This window comes from Cariama cristata, unplaced genomic scaffold (assembly GCF_000690535.1).
Source record: "Cariama cristata isolate BGI_N322 unplaced genomic scaffold, ASM69053v1 scaffold15942, whole genome shotgun sequence".
Classification (NCBI taxonomy): domain Eukaryota; kingdom Metazoa; phylum Chordata; class Aves; order Cariamiformes; family Cariamidae; genus Cariama; species Cariama cristata.
This window is the reverse complement of record NW_009603363.1, coordinates 1,040-27,270: the sequence shown is the minus strand read 5'-3', so window position 1 is coordinate 27,270 and position 26,231 is coordinate 1,040. Positions and strand designations below refer to the sequence as shown.

At 36.6% G+C, this 26,231-nt stretch overlaps 1 protein-coding gene across 2 annotated transcripts; it reads right to left on the bottom strand.

The window, feature by feature from the left end:
• Nucleotides 1–1,608: 1,608 nt before the first annotated feature.
• RUFY2 (RUN and FYVE domain containing 2) lies at nucleotides 1,609–24,776 on the bottom strand. 2 transcript variants are annotated; one of them, XM_009695162.1, is made up of 17 exons: nucleotides 24,608–24,776; nucleotides 24,006–24,123; nucleotides 22,407–22,508; nucleotides 20,978–21,101; nucleotides 18,723–18,784; nucleotides 18,055–18,120; nucleotides 15,628–15,697; nucleotides 14,348–14,449; nucleotides 13,449–13,565; nucleotides 12,666–12,833; nucleotides 11,082–11,179; nucleotides 7,032–7,151; nucleotides 5,100–5,229; nucleotides 4,376–4,470; nucleotides 3,608–3,656; nucleotides 2,574–2,651; nucleotides 1,609–1,752 (listed from the first exon to the last, which is right to left on the bottom strand). In XM_009695162.1, exons 1-17 carry the CDS (start codon nucleotides 24,735–24,737, stop codon nucleotides 1,609–1,611), a joined length of 1,773 nt encoding a protein of 590 aa, XP_009693464.1. In that variant the 5' UTR covers nucleotides 24,738–24,776. The 2 variants fall into 2 exon arrangements, with proteins under 2 accessions (XP_009693464.1, XP_009693465.1); XM_009695163.1 differs by lacking the exons at nucleotides 1,609–1,752; nucleotides 2,574–2,651; nucleotides 3,608–3,656; ... (2 more) ...; nucleotides 7,032–7,151; nucleotides 22,407–22,508 and adding an exon at nucleotides 9,953–10,213.
• Between the last annotated feature and the right edge of the window lie 1,455 nt (nucleotides 24,777–26,231).

The following is a 26,231-nucleotide window of genomic DNA, read 5'->3' as shown; positions in this document are numbered from 1 at the left end:
ACACTCCGAATTACAAATTTAAATAAAGTGACATTATTCCCATAGTTCAGTTGCAGATCAATTAGATTTATTTTTTTTCCAAAAGCTATTTACAGATTTACAATTATTTGTTTTGTATTTTACAAAAAGTTACATCAGGTAATTTAAAAAACCATTTTTCTTTACAAAAGCTACATTAGCAACTACATTGAGGTGTTAAAAAGAACAACTGTATGAGCTTTTAGAATATTAACTAGAAAGACAAAGCTAAGCTAAACAAAGTGCAAGAACAATTAAAATACCTGTTTCAAAGCCTCCCTCTTCCTGTTAGTAAGAATATTCCAAGCCCATGGCTGAAGGAACTACTGGGCCCGTAATTCTGCTGATGGCTCGTCAGCACTGACCACGGCGTGGAGATTCCACAGCCAGACCCCATCGCGTGAGCAGCGAAAGGGAAGAGGGGAGATTGGTTCTAGTGCAGTGACGTGGAAGTGAGGACAATTTATCAAAGGATGTATTTGTGTTTGCCTACGGGAAGAATAAGGATTTACATTCCAGCAGAAGTTTTTTTGAGCGGTCAGACCTAGACGTGCTCAAAAGTGCTCTGGATAAAAATAAAGTTCAGGAACAAACTCTGAAAGTTTGAGAAAGATGATGAGAAAATAAGGAAGAACCTTCCTGTCCAACACAGAAAGGACGTGGTCCCCAGTATTTAATCCCAGTCTGTCTTGGTGGCAGATTCACTCTGCTTCTAGAGCTATACAGTGACTACGTGGACAAGCTTGAAAGCACGACTTACACGAAAATAATGCAAAGAGATTTGTTCAAGGTTACAGACAATGTCAGGCAAAAATTTTGTGAAGGACAACTCTCTCTGAATGGAAACACAGGTATGTCAAATTAATAGTTAATTTTAAAAAACAATTCAGCAAAATGCACCTTCCTTCATCGAGTGCCTAGAGGCACTGTTTGTTACCTGTCTGAAACTCTCCCCTTACACCTGTGACTACAAAGAACAGAGTTGTCAGTGCTATATTCTTGGATATGTCAAATCTTGATAATTGAGGGGAAGTAAACAAATACAGTATTTGGCAATAACTTATTTGACCTCTGCATTAATTGCATTACTTTTTTTAAAATAGAATTTAAAACTATCTACCGCACCGTTTTGTTCTGCAGCAGCGTATCACAGGCACATTCTGCAGCAGCAGGAGGTTGTACTTGTTGCAGACTAGCCTGTAAATGCAGGTAAGTGTATCACCGTTTTCAAGATCATCATAACGACTAAGATACTCGTCAAATACATGTTAACACTGACTCTCCTCTATAAACTGGCCTGCTTCCTCCAAAAGAGCTCTTGAGCCATTTGTTAGACTAACATTGTCATCTGTATTTTTAACACGAGCATTTCCTGCATTCGGGTCCCATTTTCTCTATTTGTTACGACACGAAGCAGACAAGTTCCTTGAAAATGCAACTCTAAACTGCTTACCTGAAATTCTGGAAATACCACTGTATGTTCTTTAGTTAGTACTTTTTTTTTCTTTCTTTTTTTTTTTTTTTTTTTTTTTTTTTTTTTTACAGGATTAGCTATATACCAAAAGGTAATAAATATCTTGTAAAATAATCTTATGGCACGTTAGAAGAGCACCTCTGTATAAGTATTGCATGGCAGGAATCACAGACCCGAACAGGCTTCGGTGAAGAAGGCAGAGGCAGTTCATTGTCAGAACAGGCATTACAGAAGATCTCACCACAGTTTCTACAATGATGCTAAACAATGGGGAGAAGATTAAAAATAAAAATTTACAATGGAAATATAGTTGGTAATCGGATACCAATGAACAATATACACAGAGCAATCCGAAACGTGATTCCTTCCACCTCTTTGGTCTGAGCACAGAATCAGTTTTCAAAAGATAATTAATCCTAATCCCAATCTATGATGGGATAGAAAGACTGTCTGCCTAGGACCGGATATGTATTTTGGGGTTTGTTTTTTTTTAATATATACATATATATATACACACACACACATATATACGCTTTGCAGATTTCATTCAAATCCCCTTTGCAGATTTCATTCAACATACTCTGCTCTATAAAAATAAAATATAAGCAATGATATTCAAGACATTGGACGATTCTGTCAGGTAGTTAATTGAGATTTAACATAAAAACGTAACATAAAAATTCCTGCACACATTAATAAAGCATGGAAATTAATACCACATTTTACTTTAAAACAACAATAAATTTAAAATTTCTTAGTCTCTTGTATAAAAAATGCCATAGAAAGACTTCCACACCTGTCAAATTCTAACAGTGCCAGAGCTGACAAGTGTCTGAGATGATGATTCCACAAAGTAGGTTGAATAATTTTTAATTATGTTCCTTTGTGGCACTTCACCAAAAGGCAGTGTTTCTTTTGAAATTAGGGCCCAGCTGCATTGTACATATCAAAGTACTAGAATATATACTCAATAATAACTATGCATTCACTGAGCGTTGACATTTCATGCTGCACCTCTGAGATAATTGTTTTTCTCATAATACATGTAAACAAGTTGGAAGAAATTACGTTAAAGTTTTACCTTCCTTTTGGAAAGAGAAAATTCCTTTTCACATAACTTGCAATGTGTAGCGTCTTTGTCCTTCAACCAAACCTGGCCCTGGAGAAAAAAAATTATCATAACTATATGTATCTGACGAAGGTAAACTTTGAGTTCCAGGGGACAAGACAAATCAACAGCAGTGCATTTACTGCCTGAATTGCTTAATGCCCTGAGATCAGTATGATGCCACAAAGACAGGCTAAAGCAGTACAAAACTGCTCCAAAACACTGCAAAACCTTATGAGACAAGACAGAGCAGGAATCGGTGCAACGAGAACATGCTCAAGGTAGTAAAGCTGGTCAATGGCTGAGCTGGGAAAAGCAGGAAGGTATCCAAGTCTCTGAGCTGAAGCCTGTTTCCCTGCCCATCACATAGAAACAGTCCCCAAGATGCAGGGAAGCAAAAGAAACAGGACAGTGTCAAGAACTGTTAACGTTCTTCTGTCTAAACTAATTAGTAAACCAGGAATCTGCTCAACAAAACCATTTCAGACACCTTTACTTGGACTGAAATAATATGCAAGGTGACATACCATGTGATCAAACATGTGCAGACAAAAATCTCTGCTCTCGAGTGCTCCCTGCATATCGTTAAGAAAGTTCAAAACCTCTTGACATTACAGATCATATTTTATCAGCTTTGCTGCTACAAGTTTACTTAATTCCTAGGATGGCCAAATATTTATTGATCACTGAGTAGTAGTACATAATTTAAGCTCATTTGGCTACATATTCTGTCCCAGATACACTCTGTGAAAGATACAAGGGTGTACCATTGCAAGAAAACTGTCGAACTGCACAGCCGGACATCAAACAAGGAAGATCAAGAGCAACTAAGTATCTTTTTCCCATGCGGTTACAGGGAGTCTGTGGTTCTCCCCTACTAGAGGAAGTCATAGAATGAGTCTCTTCTGAATAGTTGCCATTGGAGAGAAGTCTTCTCATGGTTACAAAATATTTCAAAGGGAAAAGTAAGAAAAAAAAAGTTTCTCTTTCCTCCAAATACTACTAACCTGCAACGCTTTGTTCGCTTCTTTTATATCTTCTATTTTCAGCTTCGATCTAAAGAATAAGATAATGCTATTTCAAACTTCTATATTGTCAGCTATGGCCTAACAACTTTAAAAGTTGTAGGTACTTAAAAAATTACAAGCAAAGTACTCTGAACTTTTAGTTAGTATTTTGTATTACAGCAGCAGCCACGAGATGCAATCAATATCCCGCCCTGCTGTACTAAGCACTATACACAGAGCAGCTCTCTCCAAAGAGCTCAGAATCCTTTGAACGGCTGTAAATTTGCTTGGGGTTATGTGGGTAAGAGAAATTTGTACCAGCAGAGCTCTGTGCAAATACCTAAAGCTAGCACACAGCATTGGTATAAAACCAGAATTTAAATTGCTGGACTTGTACGAGACCACATTACGTCATTCTGGAGCAACCAGCCTCCCCACAGCCAGCTGCTGCTGACCCACGCAGAATTGACTGAGTGACAGTACGTACACGAAGTTATTCTATAGGGCATGAAAGTCCACATTAGTCATGGCCAAAGAAGATGGAGATCATTAAATGAAACTTTAACAACACATAACAATAATGAGTGCTCAGAGCTAGCCCACCAGCCAAAAATAAACAGACCTGATCTAATTAGGGGTATCTCTTTTTGATAACTGGCTAAGTAATATTGCCATATACAGTCTAACTCACATAACCACCATCTTGTTATTTGTCTTAATTTAAGTTTCTATGACAAAAATAATTATCATCACAAATAACAAAATTACTCGCTCAGCTTGGATGCCAGTTCTTGGAGAGCAGCTTCCTGGTCTTGACATACACTTTTCAGTTGCTTGTTCTTTTCCTGAAGTTTAAGGAACTCCTTAAAACACACAAACAAAAAACAAACAAAAAATTTAAAAAAAAAAAATCAACCAAAAAAAAACCCCAAAACCCTCCAATTATTCTCAAAATTGTATTGGCCTACTGCCTAGAAAACTGCTACTACCCAAAGCTGATCTTACTGAGAATGAACGAATGATCCGCCACACTCTCTATTAAGATTCCCAAATCCAACTTGAACAGCAACAACTGAGAATTAAACATTCTTAGATCTCAAGAGATGAAGCATTTTTGCTTCTGCAGTCCTCTCCAGGAAGAAAACAAACCCGATTGATTGCAGAGATCAATGTCACTATATAGCCATGTATACCCAGTCAGAGAGAAGCTGAAGCACTTTCTGGCCTATGAGGAGAAGACAGAGTCTTCAACACAACTGAGAAAGGAAAAGGAAGATTTCATTTTTCCTTATTTCAAAGTACTGAGTTCTGATCTGAGGACTAAATGGGGAGTGAAAAAAACGTACTTTTTTCCTTAACCTATTTGTGAGAATACATTAATCTGATCTTCCTTATCCACTTGCAGAAATTCTTAAAAATACCACTTCTAAGTCCATAATTAACTTTGCAGTCGATTTCTAAATTATTAGTCAAGTTTTACTGCAGAATTTACTTTTTTAAGGTTAATTATTTCTTGGGTCTCTATTCTCAGATGAGATACAGTTTCCTTCTCCTTTTGAAGATCATCCTCTAAGGTTCCCCGCCACTCTCTTTCTATCTTCAGATCTGTTTCCAGCTGAAGCCTACAATATGCAAAACAAGCAAACAAAATCATCGTTCACAGGAGTATTATTTCTAAAAAACAAATATGAGTTTATTTCTGGGTGCAATGTACTATTATCACAATAAACAAATGATCAACTTACATTATTTCTGTTTTAGAAAAGGTGTATCAACACCATAATATTTTAGACACTAGTGTAATAAATAAAACAAAACACTGTCACTTAGAAAATGCTTTTAAAAAGAAGTGTATTTAAAGGACCAAGAATACGGCATCATTTTGAAGAGCTGACCTTTGTAATAAATGAGCAAGAGAAGACTAACCACAAAATTCTAAAGTATTTTTAAACCATGCATAAGGCAAAGCCCTCTTAATCTTACAAAGCTTGTTTCCAAAATAAAACAAACCGACCAACCAACCACACTGCCACTGGCGATGCAGACAATGATTGCATATATCTCTGGGACTCATAAAAGTTATTTAATATTATACTCTTAGATGTGAATCTTCTATTTTAGACTAAGGCTTATGGCATTTTGAACAGAATTGAAAATAAAGGAGGAAGGACTTTAAATTACTATTTTTATTGAGCTTTCTACATAGCTGAGGTTCAACATAAAGAGGGATCTAAATTCTATTAAGATTAACTGGAGTCCAGTTACAGGAATTAGGGCTACTTTGATGGAAGAACCACTCTAGCTGGAATTTCACTATCAGTTTCATGGAAGAGCTGGTGTTTAGAATGTTATGGAGAATCCAAAGGATGGAAGCACATTGCTCAACCTTCTAGATCTAAATTGTGCCAACACAATAAAAGAGGAAAAAAAATCTGAGAGTAGTCATGCAAGGATTTTCGATGGAAAACCTGTATCCGCATTAATTTTCCTGTTTTAAAACCAAAACCATTTTTAAAGGAAAGACTTACATTTTGGGACACTACCTCAGCATCTGGCTGGAAAAGATCAGAAGTGAACATGACCTTGAGGTTTCAGAATTGCAGAATTCTAAGGCTGGGGTCTGAACTGTTCTTTTGCCAAAATCTGCAAAGATGACTGTGGTAGTAAAGTGAACATTTGTCATGACAGTTAAACAAGTTTATTAACATTCAGAGTTGTAAGAGAGGCAGGGTGGGCTAATAATTGGATGGGAAATCACTACCTTTTAAGCCCCAATCCTTGCTGTGCCATGGATTTGCACTGTCTTAAATAATTTACTTCTTATCCTTCCAAACAGGGAAAACACCTGCCCTTTTAGGGAGCTTTTTAGATTACATATTTATTTAAATCAGTACTGAAGGATTTAAGAGGAGAAAGACTAGAGGGTTGGCTTTTATATTACTTTTTAATATTTATGATTCCAGTGAATTTTTATTTCCTGCACACTGTTAAGTTCCACCACTTCTACCTTCTTCATAAGCCTGATCAATTAAACTATTCTTATGCCATTTCTGTTTAAGTTGATACTACCACATACTTGTGAGTTTTGTTAAAAGTGTGTATTACTACTGCTACTACACTATGTATTTTCCCCCACTTACGATAATTTCCTCATGAATTAAGCTTGCAGTTTTAGACAAAAAATAATGCTGTTCTTCCCCCTCCTTTTAAGCTGCACGCCACTTTAGAGGCACCCAAAGGTAGCTTGACTTTCCTGGAACGGCGTATTTTCTTCCACCTTGTCAGTACCTAACATGAAGATCTTTAGTATTTACATTCTGTTCAAAACCATTTATCAACGACCAGCCTGTATTAAGACACAGGACATACTGCAGTGGAAATGTTTACTGCTGTATATTTTTCCAAAGAGGAAAGATATACTTACAGCTGTTTCTCCTTCTGGGAGAATTCTTTCTGCAGACTTTCAGATTTATTCACATATTCCTGTTTAAGTTTCTCATCCTCGGCCTCAGCCTCCATTTGAGCCTTCTCTGCTTGCTGCAATCTGGTGTAATTCAAATCAACTTTGGGTAAAACTGAAGCTAGAACTAGGGTGTAGAGGTGAAGAAGACAAATAAAAGAAAAATGGGGAAATAGAAACATTTCTAAATAAAAACAAAGTTTGGGGGAAACTCACAAACTCAAATGAGAAATCCATACAATGCGCAGAGCACTAGCTCCTGTTTTTTCATACAGTAAGAGAGTAATCACTGTAAGTAATCACTGCTTTATTTTATGCTCATGAATAACAGATGCCAAAGCACGATGATACATATTTAAGAATTGAAGCATATAACTTAATGCTTTTTTTCTTTTTTTCCTTTAGCATATGTTCATGCATTATTGTTGGAAGCTCCCCCCCAAATAAATCCTGTAAAAGTACTTGGCTCATACTAATCACCCATTAAGACAGGGCAGAGCATGTATTGTGCAAAAGCAGCTGCAAAACAATTCAGGCATAAGGCTGAGCACAGAGCACTGCGATCAGTCAGCAAAAAAAGGTAACTAGCCTAATACAACAAGACACACCCTGACAGGTCTCACTACATTTATAGAACTACCTCAACTACATTGTATTATTAAATTAATTTAAATAATCTGTATTAAAAATAATGCATTCTTACAGTGGTTAAAATAGCTCCATACTATAGCCAAAATAAATAAAAATTATTAATCAAGAAATGGGGGGTTGGGATTTTTATTTAATCTTTCCTTTCTGAATTCCAGGGGTTTGTTTCTGCTTCAGCTAGCACTCCCCTTGGAATCCATTAGTTCACTCTCCTTCCTCCCTGCTTGCTCACCTCTTCAGTCCAAAAAAAGATGGATGTAATGTAACAAAAGTAAAGGTATTAAAAAAAATGGAACTTGTGCTATATCGTGGCTACACCTGACTTGACCAAAAGGCAGGAGAGTAAAAAGAGCCTGTAAAATACCACTGAATGTCCCCACCTGCTGCGTTGTGTTTAACAAAACTGTTTCAAGGGTCTCTCAGGTAAGTGGTGGGAAAAATCTGTGATATTCTGTCTCTCTCTGTGCTTGATTTCTCACTTCCCAGCAGCTAGCTGAATGCAGAGCAACTCACAACTCCCAATGTCAGCTAAAAAGAAACTAAGTCAGCAGTATGCCTACACTTGTGCTTCTACTGATGAAGTTGCACCAGCAGGACTTTCTAAAAGCTGCCAGTAAACAAGTGAAAAAAGGTTGGAATTAAATTACCTTATAAAGTGTGTACTACCTCATTCAACTACACCAGTTGTTTTAAGAATGTTCCCAGTCACGTTTGCAATGGTAGTGCACAGAAGGGCAAAACATGTACGGAAAGGAGAATACCGGGGAAAAGCTGGGTCAATTCACCGGGCAGAAGCTGCTGAAGGAAGCTACACAAGACAGTAACACCAAAAGCAAGTTAAAATGACCCCTAAATCACAAATCAAACTGCAGTGTAATTTTCACAACCAAGTTGACAGAGAGCTTGCTATCCAAGAAACACGCTAGCCAACCCAAGCTACAGCAGCATCCTCTAGACTAGCACCACGGCTAACTGCACCGCTGTAATTCAACCAAATGCTGAGCTGGACCGAGTCCACAGCAGGATTTGCGATTCAGATGATACTGAGGCAGATACTTGTTTGCATAGATGACCGTGAGATGGTTAACATTCCCCTTTCTGATATGGTCTACCTGTTGTTCTATTCAAGGTTTCTAGTTTGGGGGGTTTTTTGATATATTTATTTTTGTATTTTAGTGGCCAGCCCACGTTAAAGGCTCTTTCTGATTCCAAACCAAGGAATAAGGTAATATATAATCACAGAGTAGAAACCCCTTTCTGTATTATTGCATCCTGCTCCTAAGAATCTTTTCCCAGTGAACTTCCCTTCCACACTTCAGGGCAAACATTGGGAAGTGCATCAAGGGCAGTCAGCAGCTAAAACATTCTTATTTCCGCAGCGCAGGTAAGCAGCAACTCAAAGCAGAAACAGGAGTTCTAAAGACTGCCTAATGATGGGCGGAGGGAGAGAAGAGGGGCTGGGCAAAACCACAGGTTATGATTACAATGTAGACATTGCCACAGACAGGCAAGACCCTTAGCTGACAAACAAGTTAGACAAGTTCAGGATCTGGGCCCCAAATGTAAATCCTATTTATTACTACAACTTCCACTGTAGCTATCATGGTGCAGCTGCTCTAGGCAGGAGTCACAGCTACCAAATTTGCTACGGCGTGCTGTCCTTCCTGTCTGGAGCCCCATTCAAGTCCAGGCTCCAAACACATTTTAACTCCGTGAAAATATTTTAACCCCACATCACATCAGCAAAATGGAATTGTGCTTTAGCTATTTTATCCCCAAACCCTGTAATCCTTCCACTGTACATACTGAACATATATGTTGACACCATCATCTTTTTTTAAATATATCCTTCTGCTATAGCACTTGACCCCCCTTTTCCCAAACTCCTGACACCCTAAGAAAACAATGCTAGTTACAATCAAAAAAACCCAACAGAGAGCATGCTTTTAGGATAAATACAGCCTAAAAATGAAAGAAATAAGCAGGGGAGATGGAAAGTATTAGTCAGAAGGGCTACTTTTTAAATGTATTAGTACCATAAAGAATAGGAAAAATCACTAATTAGAAACAAATGTCATAAAAATGTACAGTCAAAGTAAAGATAGCTAACCTTTTAAAATAAACTTTCTTTGACAATTAAGAAGTGATTAAATAGTATTAGAAAACTAGCTTACATTTGCTTACTAATAGTGCAGTAATTTACTTTTTTTTTGAGAGGGGTAAAGTGAGATCGGAGATGATGTTCTTTCAGAAAACAAAATAGAACTCAGCTACGATCAGTTACAGTGCAGGATTTCTAATACCACTTTATATTTAAAGTTGTAATTTTAAAATTCTTAAGTTGTATCTTATCAGTAATTATTTAAACACAACAGATTTGGAGGAGCTTTCAGAATGATATATCTTTGACAAGTTTATACTGGTGCTGGGCTTCACTGCTGGCACATTTGACGAATGACATTGCAATAGTCCTAGTTTGAGTTAACAGATCTTTGTCGCTTCATGAATGCAGTGGACAAAAATCAAAGACAGATGAAGGCAGCAAAATAGTAAAAACAAAAATTGGGATAAAGGATAAACAGAAAAAGAAAAAAGAGGAAAAAAGGATGTCAATAAAAGAATATTCATGTCACTAATTTTTTTAATACATAACCATGTTTTTCATAATCAGATTTAAATGAAAAAAAAGACATGTCAAACACCAACATGACAGGGCTTATGGAGATGTTATATTTTACCATTAAAAAGATCAATGTTGCACATAGGCCACTAAATTAAAACACATGAATCACATTTTAATATTATGTAATACATGCAGTCTAATCATAATGAAAATTTATATAGTGGAATTTTAGTCTTTCACTTTTCAACCTTTCAGGGTAAAAACTCATTACGTCGTTGAAAACATCGGTACTTCCAAAGCAACAGACAACAGTTCTAATAGCTTCAGTAAATACAGCAGTGATCCATGAAGGCATTAAATGTTTATATTAAGCACACAGCTTAATAATAAGCAAGACTAATGCTTTGGTTTCTATTGCATTTCATTCAGGTGGGGAAAAAAAGAAAGAGGTAATAATGAATCAGAATTTTGAATCAGCTGAACGAACAACTTTTTATATCAGCACACCTAGGACCAGAAGAAAGTTGGTGGAGGAAGAAAACTGAAAGATTAAAGCTGTATTTAAAATAAGTGTATTTGTTACAAAGAAAAAAAAAAATCAAACAGTGAAGCACTAAAGTTTCAGAAAGGTTCTTTTTAAATTTTCTAGTTGAAAGTTACATTTCAGTGGCAACTGTGTAGGAATGCAGTAAAATGTAAGGGGATGGAGACATTAACGAAGAAAATCAAAGACGGGCCTGTACCTTTGTTCTAGTTGTTTCATAGTTGCGTTAATTTGATTGGTCTTATCCTCTAATCGATCAATTATTTCATTCTTCTCTTTCATAGCATCTTCAGAAACCTGTGTTACAAAAAAGATTAAAACTGCAGTAGGTATATATTACACAGTTACCTTATGGGGTTTTTTTCTTCAGTATCTGGGGGGGGAAATGTTAAAATGCCTTCAGGTTTTGATTATTTTTAAATATCCCCATCTAACAAATATAGTTTACTTAAAATTTTATTCCTAACAAAGTTGTAGTTTCATACTTTGTAAGTGTAGATGCTGTTTAATAAGTGTACTTTTTTCATTTTGGTCTCCTTTCTTAGTTAATCATTTTGCAAGTCAATTTAAGTTCACTGATCATCTTTTTAAGCAGCCCGTTAGAACCTTACGAATAAAGAACGAAGATGCTTAGTCCTGGAAATCACTAAACTTCTCCAACTCTTATCAAAATACCATATGTGCCTAAAAACATTTTAAGAATTTTACTAACGCATTTCACAATTTTGATTGCTTGTGGAGCTGCTACAACTGCAGCTTGAAGACCTAAATAAAAGGTAGAGCCTTATCCTTGCTATACAGATCAACACTATCAACTGGTCCCTAAACAGCAAAGACTGGGCATGATTAAATGGTTTTACTCTGCTCAGGAAGTGGGTCTGAATGTCATTAAGTGAATTCAGTGTTACCCACAGACCCTAGAAGTACAGCTTTAAAAGAGAAACAAAACCCTACAGATCCTAACGTACTGAAGAACATTCTCTTCTTATTTTCCTTTCCAGCTCTATTTATATTTCTATTCTTCTGGTTCAGTTTCCTCAAAGTTACAGGTGGAAAAGTAGCATCTTTCATCTATCATCTTAATTACATCTCTCTCAGTAGCATCCTAATTTTTTTCCCCTCATTCTGCCACAGATTTGAGTGGTTTCTTGTGCTGGTTTTGGCAATTTATTCCATAAATCAAACTTATGTTCTGCATAAATAATTAATTGCTAAACTTCCCTGGTGTTTGGTCATTTGTCAACCGCGTGTTGGATTTCTTGGATCCGTATTCTCTCAGAGGAGCATTGCATTGTTTATAGATTTTCTTAATTTGCTGATAGATTAAAAGAAAAAAAACACTCTGTAATTAGGTTTTTCATTTAACACAACTTTGTTTTCCAAATGCCTTTCCTTACTTTGAAAGTTCAGATCTCCTTTTTAACTCCTCACTATGTGCCTACATTCTCTTGGGGTTTTATATACAACGCAGGCCAAAGAGTGTCATTATCACTAGATACACTATTACTCTCTCTATTCCACAGAGCATGTTACTAGGCCATGATTTTATTCTCATGCTCTTTTCTTCTACAAACCCACTAACAATAAGTGACTGCCTTAAAGAATTTCTCTGTGTGAAATCATGCTTGCCTCAGTAATGTTGCAAAACAACAAGCTGACCTAAGAAGCAGAAAGGAACCAAAAATTAAGGGAAGAGCAGTATATAACTAAACAAAATGATAATGCATCTCTCTTACTCCAATTAAAGTAATTTCATCAGTTTAACAGCAGATTGTTGCTTTACCTGCAGCTTTTGGTACATTTCCATGTTAATTGCTTTAACTTCATCGAGCTGCTGTCGAAGGCCTATGAGGGTATCCTGCTTCTCATGGATGTCCTTCTCCAGCAACTTCATGGCAAGTTCTATCTCATGTTTCATACTAACCTGAACCACTAGCTCATTCTCCATATCCTATCAAACACAAACACAACGCCACACAGACTATTCAAACAACTATGCAACATTTTATCTCTGTTTTGAAAAAGACAAAAGCTAACTCTAACAGAGCTGCAGCACCAACCTATTTCGCTACTTCAGAAATTCTGCCCCTTTTTAACGTTGCAAATTATTCACGACATAAACTGTACTCTCTCATGTACTTCATGACCCATGGGGTTTTTGTTAACTTTGGGAGAAGACAATTCACAGTATAATAAATTACCCTGCCAGTGTTGCATAGAGTTGCCTAAGTATTAATTACAAAAATAGAACTAAAGGTTTTCTATTTTCATGAGAAAGATTTATATACATACAGAGGATACAGTACTGCTAACAAGTTACCTAAAAATTTCTCAAAGAAAATGTATTCTCTTTACTACTCTTTAGCAACATTGTTACAGAAATATTGATGTATTGTTGCTCCGTTAAAAAGCCCTTTTTATTACAGGCAGTTCGAGAGGTGATCAAAGTTGATTAAAGGCTGCATCTAAGCTCAACAAAAGCAAAACTAGAAATATTTATACACTGACACTTTTCAAGCATAATCTTTTCTAGAAGTGCTGTGTAATCCTAGAAAAGAGCACTTACTTGTCGAAGTTGTGATTCTTCTCGAAGCTGTCTACGTGCTTCATTGTACATTTCATCTAAACCCTGCCTGGAGTGTTTGTATGTCTGAAGTTCTGCTTCAACATCCACTTTAGTTGCCTACAAAGATATAGAGAATCCAGCTATCTTCATCATAAGTTTAGCAATAATAGCATAAATTTTACACTTGTGGGGAAAAAAAAAAACAACTTAAAAATACATTCTCAAGCACAGTACAAACATGGCAAGTGCTGCTTCTGCTATGTGGTCATCAGTTTTATAAAGAGATTTGAGTAAACCTAGCAAAATAAACATCTGTACTGCAGTACAGTCCTCCTTCAGGAAGTCACTCTAATACACAACTGTTTCAGTACTGAGCAATCCAAACATCTGCTTAACCTGTGCTTTTACCAATTATCCTGTAAAATACATACAAGAAGTTACACAAAGAGCTACAAATCACAGCTTGAAAAAAAAAAAAAGTTCAGCAATTGTACACATCATTACTCCAAATGATATCCCATATAATGGGACGGGTCAGAACAGACAGTTTGCCAACTAAAACACTCACTACTTTGACAAGATTTTCAGATAATACTGTTTTAAATGCTCTTAGATATAGCTTACAGTCTAAAGAAAAAAGGAAGAAGGGAAGAAAAATAGAAAGAATACAAGGAAACATGCTACAAAATTTGCATATGGTTATAAAACAATCTAGTGTCCTATAATTTCAGTGTATTCCTGCCATTATAAAGCTTCCCAGATTTAATATGTCCTTTCCCAAATAAAAGTTGTTTTAGATTTGCCCCAGCTACTGCTTACTTCATGTTGCAATGCAAGAACATTTGAATGACAATGAACCACACAACATTACTACATTAAATGCGGTAAAACTAACATACCTGTAGATGATGCTGTGTTTTCATTAAAATAAGAGTATTTTCACTCCTTAATTGATGGTTTTCCTCCTGAAGTTTAATTATGTTGTTTTTGGCTATTGCTAACTGCGAGGGGAAATAAAGAAAAGAATGTTCTCATGAATGCAAGATCAAGACCTTCTCTGCTCTGTTCTTGCAGTCTACCAAACAGAGGTTTAATTGTTTTTAAAGAAATAATAAAAGCAGGATTTTTATGCAAGAGTCACGTTCATTACACAACAGCAGGCGTATTCAAGATACTTCATTATTTCATGTCTGGTAAAGAATATGCTTTCTTTTCATTGCTTCATTATGACTTAAAGACCCTCAATTCCCCTTCCTCATTCTAAATTTTTTCTTTCCATTTGGATTCAAATACATCCAGTTTTGTTCATTTTTGGACATCTTAATATATCATATGGAGTAATTTACATAAGAAGGCCTCTCCCAGATAAAAAGAAAATATATTTACAAAAGAGGAAACATCATAACTGGGCCCCACAGTATATACCTTAATGTCAGAATTATAAGCCAGCTCATCAAAACAGGTGGACAGTTGAGCTGAAGGCTTGCAAAGCAACCAGAATACTCTGAGAATTAACACTCACAAAAAATGTTTTCCCTCTATCTGTCTATATTAATACCCAAAGTGAGCTAGCTAGTCTTTCAAGAGCTGAATTTAGACATTCCAATTTTCCACTTCATTAACTATTTCTCAAGCAGCTCAGATTAAAAAAAGTGCTTTCTCTTATAAAGCCAAAAATACTGGAATCTAGTCAAGCATCAAAGATAACCAGAAATATAGGATATAAATACAAAACCAGAGCTACAGAAGTCTAAAAAGCTGTATATAAGTATATGGTAAATAAGCAAGAAACAATCCTTCGGCTAAAGGTGAGAACAGTAACAGAAATTGCTTGGTGAACTACTTTCTGCCTCTTTGTAGCAACTGGTGTCATCCATTATGGCCTAGTCATCTGCACAAAATCAGACTGACAGCTGGCATTAAGAAAGGCTTCTCTTCTGCTTTTGTATCAAGTGGGAAATAGCAACGTCCTACAGAATTAATTTACTGACACTGCAGGCTACCTAGGCAAGCTGACGTCAAATCCCTGCAGCTACTGCACCTTTTCTTCAAGCCAAAATAAAGCTATCTCAACATATTACACAGAACTTATGTAGATTAAAATAATGTAAGTATATTTAGAAAAATAGTCTTTGAGAGTAAATAATATCTATTACACATTACTGAAAGAAAACAATACCTCTTCGATCAGTTTAGTGTTTGATTTCTCTAGTGAATCAACTCTTGCATGTAGACTGCTAACTGTGCTACTGAAAAAGAAAAAAACGTTATTCAAAATTACATCAAAACTCATTCAACGAAGCCCAAAAGCTTTAATGTGAGGTACAATGATTAATGGTCAAGTGCTAAAAGGTCTGCGCCCATTACTTGAGGTTTTCTTAAATATAGCAAAATTAGCCTCCTTTGTTGAACATTTATATACTTCTTTTCTACTCGCAATGTCATTCTTGTCACTTAAACTCCTGGTTGGGTATGTCTTTACATGTATTCTCCCTTTCCTTTATCCTCACAGCTGTATTGTAGCCAAACCTTTAATGAGTTCTCTTAAAAGACAGTATACAATCATCTTGATTTTTTTCCCCCCCAACAACAAAACCAGTCTCCAGATTCTCTTCCTCCAAAACTCATTTCTTTTATAACGTTATTTGCTTCTCCACATTTTTTGAGATCTATCCTCAGGCTACCTCTTTCTTGATGCTTCTTGACTTCATTCATAAGTCTCATAAGAATTTTGTTCCCTTTTATTACCCCGTGATTTTTTTATCATACCACATCCGGGCTGTCCTGATTTCAGCTGGGATAGAGTTAATTTTCTTCCTAGTAGCTGGTAGAGTGCTGTGGTTTTGAATTTGGTATGAGAATGTTGATAACACATGGTTGTTGCTAAGTAGTGTTTTTCAGTTTCCCATGCCCTGTCAATGAGGAGGGGCACAAGAAGCTGGGAGGGAGCATAGCCAGGAGAGCTGATCCGAACTAGTCAAAGGGATATTCCATACCATAGAACCTCATACTCAGTATACAAACTGGGGGGAGTTAGCTGGGAGTGGCCAATTGCTGCTCAGGCATCAGTCAGCAGGTGGTGAGCAACTGTATTGCGCATCACTTGTCTTTCTTGAGTTTTCTTTTTCTCTTTTTCTTGTCTCTCTTTTCATTACTATTATTATTGTATTTTATTTCAATTATTAAACTGTTCTTATATCAACCCACCGGTTTTACCCTTTTTCCAGTTCTCCCCTCCATCCCACGGGGGGGTGGGGCAAGGAGTGAGCGAGCAGCTGCATGGCGCTTAGTTGCTGACTGGGGTTAAACCCTGACACAGGCCTTCTCCATTACCTGATTGCCTATTTCTCCTGTAAGCGCATTATTTTAGCTGCACTTCACACACAGGAAAACACCCTTATCCTGTAACACCATTTACTTCTCCATGTATTTCTACTGTGGTATCCTCAGAAGTCACCAGTTCATTAAGAATGGCAAAGCAGAGGAAATTAATGCATTTTAGCATGTGTGGAAAGGAATAGCTGACCTGAAATAAAATAGGAAAGTTGTTGAACCACTGCTTTGCAAGTAATTCCATGCATAAACCAGTGTACAAGAACATACTCAATACACAGGGGCTCACCTGAATAATGACAGCTACCACCACACAAACACCACTATTCTTAATTGTGATAGTTCCTTTCTCCTCCTTAACTTACTTTCATTTTGCTCATATTAGACGCTCTCAGTTATGCTGTCCCGTTCAAGGTTTCTGCTCAGCGACTCACACAATTTCAAACCAGAACACCTTTACCCCAACAGCAGCCATATAGTAACTAATGATCAAGATTACCAGATTTCATTAAAAATTAAAAAATACCATTATATTTCAAAAAGAGATCAAGATCAGTTATACTACAGATACTACAAAATTTCTTTGTAGGTTTGTTGGTTGGTTTTAGTTGTTTTTTTTTTTTCTTTTTTAACTCCTCACACTGTTTAATTTTGTACAATACTCCTCAGAGAATTACAATCACTGTTCCTCTATTTGTACAGTAACGAACACAGTGGTGGACTAGGTTTGCTCCATCCAGCAAAGTAAGGGGGAAAAGCTGCTTTCCTGAAAACTGTTTCTACAGAAACCACAACCTACAACATATAAGTAGTTTCCAGCAAGCAATGAACTTACTCAGTTTTGGTCCTAGGTGTTAAAGCTGCAAACTAAAATATTATGAAAGGTAAAGAAATAAAAAAATGTGGATTCACCGAGAGTGCTCAATAACACTTTTTGAAAACTGTTAAATAGAATGCAGTTAAAATCCAGATCATGCTTTTAATTCCTGAGAAGTTACGAATCATGAGGGCCTTGATCAGTTTGGGCCTGCTGTTTTTCATTTCTTCAAAGAATAAAGGTTCTGACTGTCAAAAACAAGAGCATGAAAATTGAGACTTCCTGAGTCTCTCCAGAAGAGCATATCCTTTCCAACTTCACTACATCCTCAGTCTAAACATGAAGAATTTGCACCCTTTTCTCTGAAGTTCTCTCACAAAGCTGTGGTAGAAAAGGAATTAGAGGTGTTTTACCTGTAAGCCTGGCCTTACATGCATACTTCAAAGTAATACTTACTTCAGCTGCCTGTTTAGCTCTTCAACGTAATTCTTTTGGTCCAAAATTGCAGCAATCTGTACATTTCTAAAGCAAACACATAACAAAATTAGTTTTAACAAAATGATGTAGTGAACTACGTACTGAAAATATACATATCTATCATATGCAAATGTCCATCTTAATTGTGCTTTTTAAAAAGAAAGGAAGCAACTTCATCTCACAATCATGAAGTCAGTAACTTACACATTCTGATATCAGTGAGAGACAAAAAGCCAATGCTTTAACTGCCAACAATTTCTCTACACGAAACATAAGAACACATACAGTCTCAAAAGAAAAAGGATGTTTATTTACTCTGGCATAACTCTGGTTCTTTGAAACACTGACTAAATCCCAAGCTGAGGGCTTAAAGGTTAGTGGGTTCCTTTTCATTGCCACCTTGCAATCCTCCAATACTGCCCATCAGGTAAAAGAAGGAGGTGATGTTGCTGAGGCTTGCTTCAGAGTGCAAATATTATTCTAGCCAATTAGTTATACAGAACAATGCAGCGTGACATTTTTCTGAAGACGCAGAGATCAGAAGACTTCATCTTTAGGGAACTTGACTTATTTCCACAAAGAACAAAGCACGACCCAAGAAATCATTTGTTAACATGCAAAATCTGAGGTATTTGGTGAGGACATACCTTTCCTTACCGCCAACGTCGTCATCACTCTTTAAATACACAGAAAAATCAATCACCCCAACCTAGGGGAAAGCAAATGTACACAGTTTCATATCATACAAATAACTGCTGCTGATATTCTTGTTCTTGTATGTACATAATTACTAAAAACTCAGTTACATCAGCTTTTTCAAGATTGGTCCAGTTTCAGCCAGAAGTTCAAAGAACTGTACTGTAATATTTTAAACAAGATTTTTTTTTTGAAGTGTAGTCTCACGTACGTGTTAAGAATTATGTTACCTTCAAACAAAATTAACAACGTGCCATGTACCAAATCCCAAAGACAACTTCTTACCCCTGGTTGAGCTTAGACAAGAATTTACAGGAAGACTTTCATTTCAGGAAGTATCAGATACTAAACTGACCCTATGACTGATGGAGTAGAGTTGTGATAATTTGTCTGTAGTGCTTCACATGATTTCCTGTCACAGTACATCTCCCAAACTGATGTTTCCCCCATGTTTAGTTTTTCAATATTCCTTGCCAAATAATACTACCTCTCCACACTTGCTGATTCCCGGGTATGCCAACACAACTGCATTCAATTTTTTAAACCTTGCTAAACCTGAATCTAATTAATTTATTTTCTATTCAATCGTAATTTGATCATATGTACTATAAACAACATTACCATGATTTCCAACTCTATTCCCGCCTGCTTCCAACTCCATTCACAAACCTCTAACAAAAGTATTTAACCACATCTGTTTTACCAAAACCCTTCCTTTTAGGTCTCTAGCAGCCTCTTCACAAAAATATTTCAATTTCTCTGATCTACTGCTTCATTCTTGAGCTCCCTTTAGGTTTTGAATACAAGTAACTTGCCAAGTCCAAGATTTCCTTGGTTTATACAATGCTCTCCTGTCAGTTTCCTATGATGGTCTTTTACTTGTTCTTTCCACGTCTTACCTAAAAAGGCTCTTCTCCAAAAGCTTTTTAAAAAACATATGTTGCTTATTAAAGCAAAATACTATATAAAAAAAGTAAAATATTATCTCTATAAAAGTTACTTTGTTTTAATTCTTCATGTGTACATACACACATTTCACCATCGAATAGCATTCTTCCAACATACCAAAACTACTCTCTCAGATGTGACTTCCATCATCGATCATCAGAAGTTTCTCCTTCTGCTCAATACAACTCGCTGCTTCTGGCTTCTCTGAGAAGGTGCCTTATTTATACTGCTCTTCACAAACAGAATTACTCCAAAATCTCATCTGGACAGCCACTACTACCTTCTCAAATCAAGTTTTATCCCTCCTCATACAGCAAAGCCACTAAGTAACTTAGATAACAAAGGTGTAGCTAGCAATAGATTTTGTGAATTATAACACACACATATAATTCTCAATACTAAGAAAAGCACGTTCATAAGTTTTCTATAATTACAGGTCTTTCAATGTTACATCTTCTGGCATGCAAGACCAGTGCCTAAAGCATTAGATAGTAACTAGAATGAACAATCAAAGACGTGTTAACCCTATGATTCAACAGCACGCATACCCAATTAGCTATACCTTTTCTTTGGGTTGCTTTTTCATCACATATATGCTGAAATACAATAATAACCACTTAAACTATTCCAATTTTTTCCACAAAGAAGCTGGAAAAAAAAAAACAATCAGGAATGGACACAGCCTACATACTAAATACTTAGGCATCTGCCTTTAAAAAGAATCTGTCAAGATTTTCTTGGAAAAGATCAGAGTTCAAAGTCAAAGCATTTTGCAAAGGAGGAAGAAATCTAAGTCTTGTTTTTCAGATTGAAAGCAGTCACCCTCTTATAAGGTCTTTTATCACACTATGTGAAGCAAGGTTTTGTTTCAGGTCCTTGAAACATTCCTATTATGTTCCAGAACAACAATAAACAAACTGAATGGGATAAACTGATCATGGAACTATACCTCTCTCGCAAAGGAAAAGGACGAGTTACACAATGAAGACAGAAAGAAATCTGCATTGCTACTACTGCATCCATTTGATGACGAAGCATAAAACTTTACCCTTGCATTCTGATGTTTATCACTGTCTAGAGGTCTGACCCAACTGATACCGAGGTTAACGCAACAGCCCCCACTGATCCAGGAGCTGGATCACGCCCTGAACAGTCTCTAGTAAGATTCCTAACAAGCCACAACTCCACAGTAACAAAATCCACTGCACATAAAAATCTTAATGATTGCATGTACATTACTTTACCTGTATTGACTTACTTGTGAATCTAGGTCTTCTCCCTTCACACACAGGTTAGCATCTATTACATTTAACCCAACTAATAGCCCAACAATAACGGCTCCTTCTTCCTCCATCATCAGTGCATGATACTCATAAAATTCACTGTTAAAGAAGAAAATTGCATCGTATTGGTATATTCAGTGTATTTACATCCAATAAATTAATACTTGACATCTAAATCTGAATTGTTTCTCTTATTTTAGCCTTACTCCAACATCCTTAAAGATGAACTGGGTCTGCCCATACGTTCACCTCAAAAATATTTAAAAATTGAAAGTGCATGGTTTGCCTCAGAGGCTATTAAAAACAAAGATACTACCTTTGGCTCCAGAAATCTGAGCCACAAGCTGCTGGAGGGCTGGGAAATTTAGGGGCCAAGACTTATTTTGCCTTTAAATAATAATAATTTAAAAAAGGCTCTTCCCTATACACTTGCTATTAGCCACTTTTGAATAGGAAACTGTAACAGATGGATGTTTGGCCACACTGAGTCAGACGATTCTTATGTTGTTAAGAAACACTAGAGAACGCAGAAGAAGAATGGTAAAAAATTTACCTTGTGTGAAAAAAGGTCTGGACTTTAATGAACACATGCTTGAAATTAAAGACGACAAGTAAAAGATTAAATGGGTAAGAGAAGAGAAACAGAAAGAGCTGAAATGCTGAAAACGTTTTTAAAAGAAAAACACTCCGCTAAACAACAGAATACCAACATTTCCTTCCTCCGCCTTGCATTTTTTAAATAAAGTTTCAGACTCTGTGAAACAAACTGTGCTTTCAATGGAAAAGTCCATAGCTGTTGAACACCAATGTCATCCTGACATACCAGCATTACCTAGGCATACAAGGAAAGTCTTAAAAATATGTATAGGTTATAGAACTGAAATTAAGACGACAAGTTTTTTTTACCCTTTGTGCTTCAACTACCCTACCAGAAAGGAGAAGTTATACTAGAAGAGAGCAATGCCAGTTTTAGAACAGCGAAAGGAAAGTTCAAGGCAATAGTCCTTCATGCAACAGTAGCTCAGTAGGAAACCATGCATATGGTAGGGGTGAATTCATCTCCTCTCCAGAGGTTTCTAGTCCATATTCTGCATCGCAGAGGAATGCAACAGGAGCCCTTCCCCATCACCATCATCTATGAAAGAACAGTCAGGCAGAAGGCCCACCCACATGATGGGGAGGAAACGTCCCTTCATGCATTAGCTGGCCCTCAATCTTGATGGAGCAGTGGTGTTTGGTCACTCTACCCTGAGGGCTGGAAGAAATCAGCCCACAGGCCAGAAACTACACCTTGCTACACTAAGGATACATTAAAAAGTAGCAAATAGAAAATGATAATATTTTTTGTCAGGAGACTAAACTTCTAAAAATAAGTTATAAACAAAATATACTTCAATTGTTTACCTGAGAAGATCTCTCTGAATGATTAAACAGCGCAGATAGTCGGCCATTTTCTTCTGCATTAGTGCTAACCGTAACCAGGCCCGGGCACGGCCCAGTGGTGTTCTGGAAAAAAAGGTATGAAGGCAAACAGTCCCAAATCAACATCATATCAATTATTTTACTGACTTAAACATTTTATCAGTCTATTGGTAGAGCAATTGGTATTTTGGAAAGGCTATTTTTAACTATTAGTGGAGCAATGCAGTCTCGGAAGTCATAATGTCTAGGCTTTGACTCCAAGCTCTGGGATAATATCAGAAAAGTTTTCATTAACTCAGCTGGGCTTGTGAGCAGGCCCTGGAAAGAAGAGAAATAAAGCAAGCACAAAAGCCTGACAGTAAAATTAACGGTTTTGCCCAGAGAGTGAAAACATGCAACTTTCTACACACTGTAGTATTTCAATGTGCTTTGTTCTCACACAGTACGTGGCCAGCAGCATGGAAAGAATTTTTAAGAGTGGTGCTGTTTTCCTGCAAGTACCTTCTTCTTAACCTGACAGTGCCAGAAAAGACAATCTTGAAAGTCCTGTTTCTAGCTGAGGTAAAACATCTGCAACAGCTCAGTTTCCCTTCTACAACTTGCTTATAAAGTCTTCAGAGGAATTGTGAGAAAAGTAACCTAGTGTCCATTACAACTCATCACATAGCTTGCCTTCCCAATTCTATTCTCTGGGTCTACACAACACGTACTGAATTCTAGCTGTAACTCATACTTGTTTACAATTTCAGTGGCATCTTAGAAAGACAATTCAAAAAAAGATGAAAATGTATGTAACTGGTAAACATTAATATCTGACAAATTCAGTCTGGACCTTTAGATCCTCCTCTCTGAGTGCCTGCACACCTAGAAGTGGTAAGCACATAAACGTAAAACAAAAAACAAAACAAAAGCAAACCCTGCATGCTATATCAGGATAGGAAGAGTGTAACACACTTGGCAAAGGATATTATTTCATCTGGCCTGATACAAAAGTAAATAACAATTTACATACCTATGTGCTTTAGATAAGGTCTAAAGCTATAAATTATAACCCTGATGCTGCCATATACCAATCAGAACACAACCAAACCCTTTTGGAATTTAACGTATCGCCAATTATAAAGCTAAATACAAAAGCAGAGTACAGAGGAATGGGAGGAGATTGTAGTTCACAGCATAAATTTACATTTGAGAAGGAACCTACACACAAGAATCTGAAAAGCAGCCTAATACTTTCCTCTTCAGCATGTTACCTTCTGTTCGTATACAGCTTTTGCTGACTAGACTCACGTCTTTTGCTCCAGTTCTAGACTGCAGACTGCTAGATACACAACCTGTTCCTTTTTGCACCATTTTTGTCCACCATTCAGAAAACTCTTCTCCCAGGAACATAAAAATACTACTTTTTTAGCTGTTTTGTGCAGAACATGAAAAGCTAGCAAGCTTCATCTGTGCTCTCCCCCAATACATCATGTTCTAGCCATTCAAAGGCTTGATTAATGCCAAATGAAATCATGGGACATCTGTAGATTCTCCATCAGGTCCTTTATTTTCTTGCTGTATTTTACCAATACTACTTACTTAAGGCCAGGCAGATCTCTGACACTTGCTGCTATTTCCTCAGCTTCTGGATATAATTTCTCCACAAGTTCCAGAGGACCCCAGATGGTTTTATTGTAACTTAGAAACGATTTTCTTACTAGAAAAAGAAAATATAAGTAACTGAATTAACTTAAATTACTGGAGCAGCTTCCTTCAAAATAGCTGGTGTGATGAAAGAGTTAACTGGTGAGCCTAAACTTCCAGATAACTGTGACACTGGTCAGTTCACCAGTATCCAAAGACATCTTTCGAATTACTTTGCTGTGAACATAAAATCATTGTGCTAGAACAAAATCGTATAAAAAGGATGACCAGCTAAAAATATAAGCTACATACATACATGCAGTTGTGGTAATCCCTGGACTACTTACAACAAATGGCACACAAAAGAAAAAGTCAGTAAATGTGGAAATATACGTTGTGAAGTACTAATAATCACACTAATAATTATAAGAGGTGACAACTCATGTATTTTCTTCACTTCTTAAAGCAACATAACACACTTTATCTCATTCAAGAAAGAAAGGAAGAAAAATGGCATGTTTGTGATGAGAAATAGGCAGCTAGAGCAATTACCACACCTTTAAGGCCATGCTTCAGGCAGTGCTCCATGACAACAAAGAATTGCTGCAAAGGTGGGTAGTCAGAATCCAGAGTGCGGCCAAAGCTCAAAGCTGATTCAATGAGTCCTTTGATACTCAATTTAGCCATGTTCAGTAAATTTGCTCTTTCTACAGCTGTAGGGTCCTTTACAGCTAAGACAATAAAAGAAAAAAAAAATTATGGTTCAAGTTTTAGAAGAGATGCAAAATAATAAAATGCTTCATGGCCGCCTCATTCGAAGAAAAACTTACCTTAATCTAGATAAACTCAAAGAAATTATTTAGTAAGCACTATAAAGCGCCATGTTACTTAAAAGCATCCACTCCAACAAATGCCCTTACAGATCTTACACTGTTTTAATAGGTGAATCAAAAAACGAGGCCGGAAATGTCAGTCCTCAGGTACTGTGTTGTCTCAGCACACCGCAGCAGCAGTCAGTAACTGCAAACACAGGCATCAACGCTGCACTCAAAAGCTCTGCTGCATAACAGCAATCAGTGCCCTCGTCAGGATCTCAAAGCAGCACTCCTATTAATCTAAGTATCTGTTGGGTGTGTTATAGTCTACCTACGGAAACAGACATCATACTTCTCATATATAATCATTTTCCACTGTAGTCTTAATTTCACAGCAACATAAACACATGCTTTCCTTCTCAGGCTGTACATAGTCTCAGCCAGTAAACCAGGAGCAGTTTCAGGAAAATCTTACATATTACATACTGAAATTTCAGTTTCTCATATAGCTACAAACTATTTTCTACACAGGAAAGCTTAAGAACTAAAGGTTTTGGTTTAACTTAAGAATGGTTTTGGTAAAATTTACAAAATGTATATTACAAAAATACATTTGGGGATTAAATCTAGTCAGTAAAAAACTCATAGCTTTTTAAAATCATCTTAATCTGACAGAATGGACAAGGTTCCTCTTCTTAGAGCTCCTGCTACTGAAAGCAGCATGTTCAGGAGATTCTTAGTTTATTTTCATTTGTAATAAAGCAGTTCAAACATTCAGGCCACCCTCTATTTTGCCAAACTGAAACAGAGACAAAACAACCCTCTGTTTATTCACCATGATCAAAGTAACTTGGAAAGAAGCAAAAAAAGTTGATTTACTGTTTTCTGCTATTTGCAATTAAATCTAACAAATTGAGTAAAAAACAAACAAAAGAAGAACACAGATCATCTATTTTAAGACACTGAGACACAGATGTCAAAATATCTATACATTTTGTGTCTGAGAAAAAAAATGTGAGCCTCTTCCTCTGCAAATCTGAGTATTGGTATATGACCGTATCTCTTTGCACATCAAAAAGCATAAAGAACTGTATACATTAAAACCAAAAAACCTGAATCTTTGTAACAGATGGATTCTTTCTCGGTTCCTCAAACAGCAATGAAATTACTTCTCTCATTTCTTGCATACCACAGCTTCAGGTATTTAGGTATCAGATATTAGAAACTTAGAAAATTACTTTCTAATTTTCTGTATTCCTAACTGCCTGTTAAATATCAAATTATCCTTTTACCATACAACATAACCTATCTCGGTTTTCTAGGAAAAAAAAAAAAACACCAAACTACTGAGACAACGTACCCAAGA